Below are 10,765 nucleotides of genomic sequence, written 5' to 3'. Positions count from 1 at the left end.
CCGATGGCAGGTGAGAAGCGCGACTAGACGATGTGGGGGTGACGCGAGGTCATGTGACCATTTATCACATTCACTGCCTGACTTGGTTGTTGCCTGCTAGGCACCTTAGTACCTAGGTAGCTGAATACTAGGTACTAAGGTAGTAGGTACTATACTGATGAGACAAGTTGGCAAAGGAAATAACTTTTCTTTTTCTTTATGCATTTAATATTTGCAGCACAGAATGCTCCTCCCGTGAAAAAACGTGTCCAAGAACGCCCAATCCGATACCAGATGGCTGGCTACTGTATCGAAATATGATCTACGCTCCTTTTCCACCAACGCCTGCTTCTAGCTGGCCAACAAATCTAACGTTCATATCGCACACTAATCATATCATGTGTGATTCCTATCAGAGCACAATTTAGTGACGAACATGCCCATGCTATTCAGAAATTACTTACCTCCAAGCTTAACAGTGTACGTGATTTCAGCTGACCCGTACACTGCTTCGATGGCGCCTTTCAAGCAATAATAGCGGTGGAGTCCCATACGCCTGATCCTCGCCGTTCTTTTAACTGCTTCAGGTATCTTCCCAAGGTCAAGTGAGAGGGTTCCGATATGCTGCGTTGTTGCGTCAAGGTGTACCGGAGCCTTGCCATCATTATTGTTGCTATAAATGTCGATCTCGGTTTGAGGTGCATGGCCAAGCACCACGGGAAGATCACATTGGTACTCTATTCGTGACGGTTTACCCTCAGGATAGGACTCACCCTGCTCAAGTCAGCATCCACAAAGTCACTACGATACAAATTCGGCATACCTTTTGAATGAACCAGCACATCTCGGAAACGACGGATTCCTGCTCTTTCTCAGACCAAAACCTGCTACCGGTCAGCAAAGCACTTGTATCAAAGAAAGCTGAAGTCTCACGCTTCTTTCGGGTTATGCTTCATCATATCATATTTCGTCATCAAGCATGTTCCGTACGATCTTCTAGCGATTCGAGATGCCACTTCGATTCTGGTCGATGAGGACTGATATCGACTAAGTCCATGCATTGCGGCGCCTTTAACCACAGCTGTCCAGCCGCTTTCTGGTTGGAGGACATCGGTACGACTCGAAATGGCTTCCTTGACGCGGGACTTCAGATACTTGCTCTGGCCAAATCCTCCAACCATAATTACAGCGGCAACACCATCCCCGGCCATCCTGATCTGTTCCTTGATGAGGCACACGACGTCCTTCATGATAGGCTCAAAGATTTTGGTCTTCATATCATCTTGTGACATGGTGTATCGATTTCGCTTAAGGCCAAGGCTGGGATCGACCTTGAGAGTCAAGGGTTCGCCTTTGGGAGAAAAGGTCTTCTTGAACTGTACCCCGTTAAGCAATTTGGCCCGATAAATATATGCAGAGATGCCTACCGTCTCAAATTCGTTTAAAGCTGGCACAAGTCTCTCATCGGTCCAGTATCTGTCGCCATGAGTTTGCTTCAAGTGCCGACGAAAACGCATATTCAGCATAGAGGAACCACACTTCCCGCCTGTGCCCTCAGTAACTTCTTTGACTTCAACTCTGCCTGTTCTTGTTACTTGATAGGAAATCAAGTCAACAGTGCCGCCGCCTGCATCGCAGACAACGAATTTGCGGCCTACTTGTAATGCTGAAGGGCTGAGAGTCTTGAGAGTGTAAAGCGCTGCGGCTTCCTGCGCGTTGTCAGCTCTTTAACTTGAATGTCATTCAGTCCTCTAGCCTACTGGTTCTGAAATGAGCTGGATTCGCTGGTTGCCGCAGAATCCTGCCATGGCTGCGGCTTGCTCTGTCGATTGTTTTGCCTTTGGTGACCAAATAGCTGGGACCGTCACGACGAAGTCCATCGGCGTCGATCTAACTACACTTCGTCCCAATTGTTTCTCAAGAATGCTGACGAAATGCGACTGGAGGCATGAAAGGTAGACCTTAGTGAGGTCCTTTGCTGACTCTCCATCTTTGGTGAGTCCAGATGGATCATCCAGCTTCCTACAATAGATTCTGGTCAAACGAAGTCGTCGACGACGAATGGAGAGAGACTAACAGCTTGAAGTATTTACTTCTTTTCGCGGATTCGGGGATTTGGAAACCCCACTGCCATCCAGCTGCTACCTTCCGGAGTTCGGTAGGCACTTTCGGACTGCTCTTGGACGAGCCGGCTGAAGGCCATTCTGTCACGACGTGCTGAACATCAGGCTATTGGAGTTAGCGGTCTCTCACCTTTAAGAAGATACAAGCAAGGGCAGCGCTTACCCGAGTCGTGTCAGCCCAGGCGACGCCTGAATAGGTCGTTCCAAAATCTATGGAAACAACGATCCTGCGATTGTTTGTCATGGCCAAATGTGTTCACTCGAGTTATGATATGGTGTTTCATTACTATGTCAACTATTTGTGGTGGGACGGCCAGGTAGGGTCCTGTGAGGAACTCTGCCGACAAGCTCATTCGTGAGCAGCAACCGGCCCCAGATTTCGTTCTTGTCAACCCCCAATTGGATACAACAGAAATCGACACGTTATCGGACTCTGAGCTGTTCTGCAGGTTTGGTCGTGGTTAGCCTTTCGTTGTGGTTCTTTCGGGCCTCACCACTGTGTGACTGGGGTCGTTTGGGCCTCGTCCGTCTCTCACCGTTCAGTCATGGAGCAGTGACCACCGCATTTGATCTCCAACTTTGGCCTCGTCCAAGGCTTTGAATTGGGTGGGTTCTTGATGTCCCAAATATTGCCGTCTTGGCCCTCAATAGAAATCTGGCACGATTGAAGACTATTTTATTAACCCCAGCAACGTCTAGTGGAGCTTGTAGTGACCGCTTAAGACGAGACCGACTTTTTGGTGTCGCACAACTGAGAGAAGGATTAGGTACCCATTAGCTGACGCCTAATCGAAGCAACGACAATGTCCAACCGCAACATGAGGCTGCGGTTGGGTCTTTGTTGGGCAATCCCGACATTCATTGGCGTTCCTATCACAGAATGACCCAGCCGTGCCACCTGTGGCTTCATTTTTGATCTACCAAACTTGGTCAACCAGACTCGGAGCCAATCTCTGGCAGTCATCTCAGACTCACATATGCAACGCTAAATGATTCGATTTCCTCACTGATGCTTCGCTTTTTACAAGTTCTTACACAGGGCCCCGATGCCACGAACCCGGTAGCGGGAAATAACTACAGAAGAACAGAAGAAAGCGGTTTAACATCAGAGCAAGCACCTTCACAAGCACACGGACTTGAGGACAGGTTAACTAGCGAGACCCATTTGCGTCGCTTCACCGAGACCGTACTGGACTCACGGCAACAGGAAATTGAAGACAGGGAAATGGAGAAAGACGAACTGGCGCTCCGTGTGGAAACCCTCCAACAACAGCTTACCAGCACCCAACGACAGCTCGCGGAAGCTCAGGATCAAGTTTTTCGTCTACAGCCCAGGAGAAAGGATATTACTGAATCAGAGGCAAAGGATGTCTACAAGACGCTCGTTGGGAATGTTCAACGATGGGTTGAGAACCGTGCCGGCCCTATCATTGACGATGTGGAATCCGGCCGCCTCGCGACCAGGGCAGTTCCCCCCGAAGGGTCACGGCTCGCCACTCTTTTAAGAGAGCATTCTAGGCGATGTATAAGCGTGAGTCAATCTGATGAGTTTCATATCATTGGAGCCATCATGAATTATCTTCACATTACCATGTTCTCCAAGTCGTTCTATTGTCCTTTGGATGATAGCGAAGATGGTGGGACCTCGACGTGGATTGACGAGCTTGAAAACACCATGTCTCGGCTGCAAAGAGGTATGCCTTCTTTCCATGCACAACACATCTAGCCATTGCTAATTTGTCTCAAGATGTAGCTCAATGTAGAGAATGGAGGAGCGAAACACTTACAGCGCTGACACACCAACCTATCTTCAGAGCTCGACGGCAGCGGTATATCAATTTTGTTGTTGACGATCTAACTTCTTTGCTCTCTACCATTGCCCCAAGGACCACTCCAGCAGATCTCCAAGCCTCCGTGCGACGGAGTATTGTAGAGCCTGCAGCAGATCTTGTCCATCAGCTCCATCTGGCTTCTAGTATCTATTCCCTAAAGTGGCCAGCTCGGTCAGCCTCGTCAAGGCTTGAGGTTTACCAATGTTTTAACCTTGCGAATGGGGGAGCCGTTCTTGACTTGTCTGGGACCAAGCCGGCTTCGCCAGCACGACGCAATGTCATATATTTATTTGATGTGGCTCCCGGGCTGTTTGTTGAGAGGATTGAGGGTGGGAGAAAACTTGGGCTCAAAGCAATCGCCAAGCCTACAGTGCTCGTTACCAACGCAGGTGGGGATGTATCCCAGGGCCCAACAGTAATGAGATGGTTATGGGACGGAATATCATCTTCTCAAGGGCCGAGCCGAAGCGCATCAAGAGCATCAAGCTCAAGAAGTAAGCTTGCGCATCTATAATAATTCTCCAAACTCTAACATATCTTTAGGGCCACCCGGATCTGCAGTCTCATCATCAGGCAGATCAAGATACTAGCTGCATAGGGATAAATGGTTCTCTGATTGAACAGAAAGTCAGAAGAATGCAGGACACAGCACTAAGAAAGCGAGACGAAAGGCAAGATAGATATAGGATATACGGGATTGTCAATTAGGTAGTGTGTAAAGGATATCATATTTGGGTATTTAAGGAAATTGGGCTAGATCTGAACTTTTATCGATACCAGTAACCGCCATAACCTTCCTGAGTAACAATGACTGGTATGCTCCGTACTCGACGAGGTCGAGGGGGCAAGGGAGGCGGCGGCGCTCCAACGTCTGATGCGGGTCGTCGCCGGTTAGAACCAGGGACCTGCAGAGTACCTCCGGGGTAAGCCGGACGTGGGGGAAGCGGTGGTGCTGATACTGCATGAGAACGTGATTGCGGAGGTCGCGCAAGCCGCTCAGAGCCATTAGATGCAGTGGTTCTCCCTGAACGTTGACCATAAGCCCCGGGAGGCTGAGGCTGCTGCTGCTGTGTAGGCCTGGGGCTGGCCGCTTTGTTTGGCGACGCTTCCCTCCCCGTGCGAGTAGGTTGCTTGGCTTTCTTTGGGGGAGACACAACTTTTCTCACAACTTTTGGCTTATTAACTGCCGTAGTATTTGCTCCTGTTCCGCTTGGCCCTGAGTTGTGATTAGATGAGGATGGGACGAAAGGCCGGATCCAGTTGCTAATATAGTCGCTGGTGACTCCCAGTGCTCTGGCGTCGGCGACTCCTAGATTGATTCGGTTTATATATTCCTCCTTGGGCTCGCTGTCGACAATGTATCTTGGACTAACATAAACCAAGATGTTGTGTTCCAAATGGGGCTTATAGCTGACAATTCTGCTTTGGCCGTTGCTCTGCTGAGCTAGGTGTCTCGCTTGGTCTGGACCGCCGTTATTCACAATCCAAGACACAGGCCGACGGTACAGTGCAGCATCAGCACGCCGTAGCATGACGGTCATGTACTGTTTTCTGTATGCGTCCTTAGAGACGCCTTCGTTGATATCAAGACGAGCTTCGTCGCGGGCATTGATCTCGTAGACCAAGCCTTCTACCCAATGGCCTTGGGCCTCAATGACATTGGCATAGCCACGCTCGTTGATCTGCCATCTGTAGTCTACGAGCTTCGCAGAACCGATGAATTTGCTTCCAGGACATCTCCTTTTCATCTGCTGTAGATGAAGGTTGCTGCCATAGGCAAAATAGTATTTGTTGGTGGGCTGTCCAGTGTCGGCGGCACCTGGGGCTTCATCTGCAGCTGCGTTCATATTGAAGATCTTTCGGGGGCATGAAATTCCGAGTATCCGATGGAATGAGATGGTGTGGTGAGGAGGTGCAGGTACAGAGAAATGGGTGATATTTGCTGTATGTTTCGTTTTTGGTATGAGAAGTGTGATAGTGAGCTACTAACGTCGATTAAGATGTGATGGGAATCGGCTCCCTCACATGAAAAAAAACACGATACTGGTCAAACAAGCAGCGTCCACGTCAACTTTGCCAAAGCATAAACTGACTTACGTACAGTAGCTGCACTCGGCGCCAACAGCGCTCAACAGGCGGAGTGGACTACTGGGCCTCGAGCTCGTTGTCACATTGGGCAGCAACTGAGTCAGATTTGGAAGACAACTCATGGCCAATTGCTGAGGTCCACGTGAAGACGACTTGTCAAGCAACTAGCGAGCGGGTATGGCAGGGTGCGTGCAGCTGTCCCCAAGAATACCGTTTGTTTTGGCAGCCTCAATGGTAGGCAAAAACACCAGGTGTCGTGCGGTACTGCAACTTGGGAGATCGAGACGCTACTAAACGGCCCAGCCCGCTCCTTTTCCCTGTTGGGAGTTGTGACCCCCGGTCTCTCGGCAGGGCCCCGTAACACCCGGCGTGGCTAGGCGGGATCCACATCGGCATCCTCTTCCAAAGCATCCGTCCGCACCGCCTATTCGAGGCCAGAGACGTTTTTGCTGTACTGTACTTAACAGGGCCAAGAGGCGACGCTTTTCTTGAGATGTGACAGTATTGTACAGCTTGTGTCAGGCGCACGAGCATCGCTACTATCTGGAAAGCTGAGAGCCAACGATTGTCATACCTGCGAAAAGGGATATCAAATAACAGTCCATCAGCTTCATGCGTGTGGAACGACATCATTCCTACTAAAAAGAACATCTTCAACATACATCTGCAAGCCCAATCCGCCACCTTTGACCCGGAACCCATCGACTCGGCCAACTTTTTCTTTTTCCAGTCCCCCGTTTCTGCATCAAGTACTGTCGATCATGACGGTGACAACGCTTAGACATTACAACTTTGGTGTCGAGATCGAAGCTGTGGTGAAGCCTTACGGTCCTGTGGAAAGCTTTACCAACGTTGACTGGTACCGTCAACTCGCCCAGAAACTACGGAACCGCGACATTGCCGCGGTACACGATGATTGTTCAAAGTACAGCAAGCACCCGGAGTACTACGGCGGCAAATGGTTCGTCACCAGAGATGGTTCTCTCAAGAGAGAGCGTCCCATGGGTATGTGTTTCCACCACGGCACCAGCCGAGCTTAGCTAGTCAGCTCACTCACTAACATGAGATCCCAGTCTGCATGGAAGTCGTCTCTCCTCGTCTAGATACCAAACAGCCTGTCAGCAAAATCCTTGGTGATTTCTGGGAAGCTATGCGAGTACACTTCAGCCCTCAGCGCGATATCTCATGCGGTGGCCACGTCCATGTTACTCCGGTCTCTAGCCATAATAAGTTCTCCTTACGCAGTCTGAAAAAGATTGCCTTTGCTTCGGTCGTCTACGAGGAGTTTGTTGCAGCTGTTCTTCCGAAAGTTCGTCGCGAGAACCAGTACTGTCGTCCAAATAGTCAGAGCACGGGTTCTGGGCTTCACGAAACGCTGATGGCATATGGGAGGAGCAAAAACACTCTCATGAAAGTAGCGGCAGATATCAAGTCCAAGACATCAGAAAGGGACTTGTGCTACTACATTCAGGGCAATAGATACGTGCTCTGGAACTTCGCGAATATTTTCCCTAATCCCAAGACCGGAAAATGCACTGGTACGGTCGAGTTCCGTGGTGGCAACCAATTCCTGAGCACCAATGGAACACTTGCCTGGGTCGCATTTGTGATGGGCTTCATCACGCTGGCTTTGGAAGAAGTGAGTTTCGGCGCCTACTCATAAATCTTATCCTTTCTGACAGACTTCCAGGATCTTATCAACAAACTTACCACGTATACTTCATCCCAGGATCCAAAATTCCAAGCACGTCTTGAAAGCTGGTGGAAACGAATTCGCCAAGCGGCCAAGGCATCAAAACTTAGCCGATTTCTCCCTGCAGAGTACATCGCCATGAATACCCGATGATTTGGGAGCACAGATTCGTTCTCTATACAACAGGCTCGCCCTAACTCCGCCATAGTTAAGGCAAATGTTTTTTTTTTTTTTTTGTGTTCTCCTTTCTTTGTCATTTCTTTATTTTGGCAACCTTCTTTTATTCTTCCATTTGAGATTGCATCTGTTGGAGTTGGTGGAGTTCGGGCATACTAAGTCACCAAGCTAGTGATTAAATTGAAAGATAGTGAAAGTTATAATTCCTTTATGTAACGCCAGAATTCATTATATCATGGTATCCAATATCAATCATGCATCCTCTTCCTTTGCTTCAGCTTCTTCAAACATCACAAGTACTGTTCCCGCTTTGCAGATATCCTAACACATGTTAGTCATGTTGCTTATAGACACTCATTGTGATGACTTACTCCTTCTTTGTGCGCCAGTTTCTTGATCACGCCGTCCTGCGGCGATCGGATGATGGTTTCCATCTTCATTGATTCGATTCTGGGACCTGTCAGTTGTATTTCAGATAACACGGAAGCGTGGAACTCACACTACGAGAGGTGCTCCCTTTTGTACAGTTTGGCCCTCCTCGACCTCGTTCTTCAGGATCTTGCATGGCATGGGTGCTGCGACTGAGGCACTTGACTCTTTGAGACCAAGGGCCTTCTCGTACCACTTGGGTGGTAGAAGGACAAGATCCGTCTTTACGCCATGCTGGAAGACTGTGACCTTGGTGTCATTCTCTGTGTGCTGGGGTACGACTGAGGACTGTATTCGCTCAAGTGGGAAGTATGACTCAAGCTTCATAACCTCGCCCTCTGGCTCTGGCTTGCAGGCAATGTTTGTGAATACTTGAGGTGTCTCGTCGCCCTTTCGGGAGATGGAAACGGTGTATAGGTTGTGGCCTGCCTGGGTCACGCTGGCCTCGACAACTTCTCCTTCTTCCTGGCTGTATCCATCCTGAACCTTGAAAGAAAGCTTTCTTTCACCAATGCTGTTGGTCTCTCCAAAGCCAAGCGTAAGACCGTGAGGACCAGAGTTTTGAAGTTCAAAATTAATCATGCCAAGGGCAGCTTGCGCAACGACTTCGTTCTTGATTGCTCGAGGCTTGAACAGTTCCTCGCGCCATTTGTCGATGAAACCAGTTTCTACATCACCGGCTACAAAAGCATCAGTCTCGCAAAGCCGTTTGAGAAACTCAATGTTTGTAGCGACCCCAACAATCTCATAAGATCTCAAAACACTTTCCAACTTCGCGATAGCGCGATCTCTCGTATCGCCTCGCACGATAAGCTTGGCAATCATACCATCGTAGGCCTCGGAGATGGTATTTCCAGAGCGGAAGCCCCAATCCAAACGAACATCCTCGTTCTGTAGCTCGGCAGGGAGATACGCCCTTACTAGCTTGCCCGAGTCAGGAATAAAGCCTTTTTCGGGGTTCTCGGCGTAGATTCGTGCTTCGATGGCGGCACCTCTCTCGTTCATCTGAGCTTCCACATCCTCTTGAGTCATAGGAAGCTTCTCACCCGCAGCAACTCGGAACTGCCATTCTACCAGATCCAGGCCCGTGACCATCTCCGTGACAGGATGCTCCACTTGAAGTCGGGTGTTCATCTCCATAAAGTAGAACTTGTTGGTATCCTTATCGAGGATAAACTCAACAGTACCGGCGCCGACATAACCCACCGCCGAAGCTGCCTTCCGGGCCTTATCCCAGAGATCGTGCCGGGTTGCTAGATCCAGATCGGGAGCAGGTGATTCCTCAAGAATTTTCTGGTGTCGACGCTGAACACTGCAGTCTCGTTCGCCTAGAGCGACAGTGTTGCCCCATTTGTCGGCGAAAACTTGCACCTCAACGTGTCTTGGGCGAATGATGTACTTCTCTACAAGCATCACCTCGCCTCCCTCGCCGAACGAGGCCTTGGCCTCAGCACGGGCACTCCTGAGCTGCGTTAAAAACTCCTCCTCCGTCAACACAATTCGCATTCCTTTACCTCCACCGCCTCGAACACTCTTCAGAAGGACTGGAAATGTGATCTTCTTGGCGTGCTCAAGAAGCTCTTGCTCGCCCTGGTCTGTGCCGTGATAGCCTGGGACGCAGGGGACATTGGCCGCGGTCATAATCTCCTTACTGCGAGCCTTGTGTCCCATATCAGCCATAGCAGTGGCTGGTGGTCCGACAAACACAATTCCCTCCTCCTCGCAGCGTTCCGCAAACTTGGAGTTCTCGGACAAAAACCCATAACCGGGATGTAGTGCCTGGATGCCATTCTGCTTGGCTAGGGAGATAATCTTCTCGCCATCTAAGTAAGCATTTGCGGGGCCCAGACCCAAGGACTGGAATCCTGAAGAGGCATGCCAGGAGCCAGCGTCAACGTCAGTGTAGACGGTGGTAGCTCTGATACCAAGACGCTCAGCAGTCCGGTTAATGCGAATGGCAATTTCACCACGATTGGCGATAAGAACTGAATTGATGGGTGTTTGCTTTGGCGTAGATGATGAAGAGGCTACCGAAGACGTAGAAGCGCTTGAGCAAGTAGTGGTAGAAAGAAACCGAGGGAGAGGCTTCAGAGGAAGACGTCTATTTGCGCGGAGTGTAGAACGCATGATGGGCGATTGAGTTACAGGAGCACCCAAGTTAAAGTCAGGGAGCAGTATGCAGCTTGACAAAACTTCAGAATGATGTTCAGGGACATAAATAAGAAGAGGATCTCCTCCAAATATCAGCCTCGGAATATTATACTCGATTCTAATGCCGTGAATGTGCTATGCCGTCGGCTTTGAAGGTTGAACGCGGCTACAACAACCGTGACCGTAAGGAACCGCAAGTAGCCGGTACCTAGGTACCTTCCCCGGACGGCAACTTAACTTCAGTGGAAGCTTAGCTCCAGTTAACTCTGGGGAAAGCGATCGAGAGAACCTAA

The 10,765-nt window shown here is 49.7% G+C and overlaps 5 protein-coding genes across 5 annotated transcripts; 2 read left to right on the top strand and 3 right to left on the bottom strand.

Moving 5' to 3' along the window:
• Window positions 1-67: 67 nt before the first annotated feature.
• B0J16DRAFT_135587 (uncharacterized protein) lies at window positions 68-2,728 on the bottom strand. Its single transcript, XM_046121807.1, has 8 exons — window positions 2,266-2,728; window positions 2,057-2,208; window positions 1,740-2,001; window positions 1,407-1,688; window positions 913-1,355; window positions 803-863; window positions 444-753; window positions 68-388 (listed from the first exon to the last, which is right to left on the bottom strand). Exons 1-8 carry the CDS (start codon window positions 2,344-2,346, stop codon window positions 348-350), a joined length of 1,632 nt encoding a protein of 543 aa, XP_045983180.1. The 5' UTR covers window positions 2,347-2,728; the 3' UTR covers window positions 68-347.
• Window positions 2,729-3,111: 383 nt separating this feature from the next.
• B0J16DRAFT_320324 (uncharacterized protein) lies at window positions 3,112-4,524 on the top strand (the record flags this gene model as incomplete). The annotated part of the gene is made up of 3 exons (XM_046125564.1): window positions 3,112-3,796; window positions 3,850-4,428; window positions 4,478-4,524. The coding sequence occupies 3 exons, from the start codon at window positions 3,112-3,114 to the stop codon at window positions 4,522-4,524; spliced, it is 1,311 nt and encodes a 436-aa protein (XP_045983179.1).
• B0J16DRAFT_341970 (Butirosin biosynthesis, BtrG-like protein) lies at window positions 4,407-6,197 on the bottom strand. Its single transcript, XM_046127862.1, has one exon. It carries the CDS (start codon window positions 5,779-5,781, stop codon window positions 4,702-4,704), a length of 1,080 nt encoding a protein of 359 aa, XP_045983178.1. The 5' UTR covers window positions 5,782-6,197; the 3' UTR covers window positions 4,407-4,701.
• Window positions 6,198-6,591: 394 nt separating this feature from the next.
• Window positions 6,592-8,222, top strand: B0J16DRAFT_135512 (putative amidoligase enzyme-domain-containing protein). The gene is made up of 3 exons (XM_046121805.1): window positions 6,592-7,027; window positions 7,096-7,661; window positions 7,713-8,222. The coding sequence occupies exons 1-3, from the start codon at window positions 6,784-6,786 to the stop codon at window positions 7,866-7,868; spliced, it is 966 nt and encodes a 321-aa protein (XP_045983177.1). The 5' UTR covers window positions 6,592-6,783; the 3' UTR covers window positions 7,869-8,222.
• B0J16DRAFT_135499 (carbamoyl-phosphate synthase L chain, ATP binding domain-containing protein) lies at window positions 7,915-10,618 on the bottom strand. Its single transcript, XM_046121804.1, has 3 exons — window positions 8,392-10,618; window positions 8,264-8,342; window positions 7,915-8,213 (listed from the first exon to the last, which is right to left on the bottom strand). Exons 1-3 carry the CDS (start codon window positions 10,446-10,448, stop codon window positions 8,145-8,147), a joined length of 2,205 nt encoding a protein of 734 aa, XP_045983176.1. The 5' UTR covers window positions 10,449-10,618; the 3' UTR covers window positions 7,915-8,144.
• Window positions 10,619-10,765: the final 147 nt, after the last annotated feature.

Source organism: Fusarium flagelliforme (genome assembly GCF_020744385.1).
Source record: "Fusarium flagelliforme strain FIESC 12 MPI-CAGE-AA-0113 chromosome Unknown B0J16scaffold_4, whole genome shotgun sequence".
In the NCBI taxonomy this organism is placed as follows: domain Eukaryota; kingdom Fungi; phylum Ascomycota; class Sordariomycetes; order Hypocreales; family Nectriaceae; genus Fusarium; species Fusarium flagelliforme.
The sequence above is the reverse complement of the archived record's forward strand: the minus strand, read 5'-3'. Positions and strand labels throughout refer to the sequence as shown.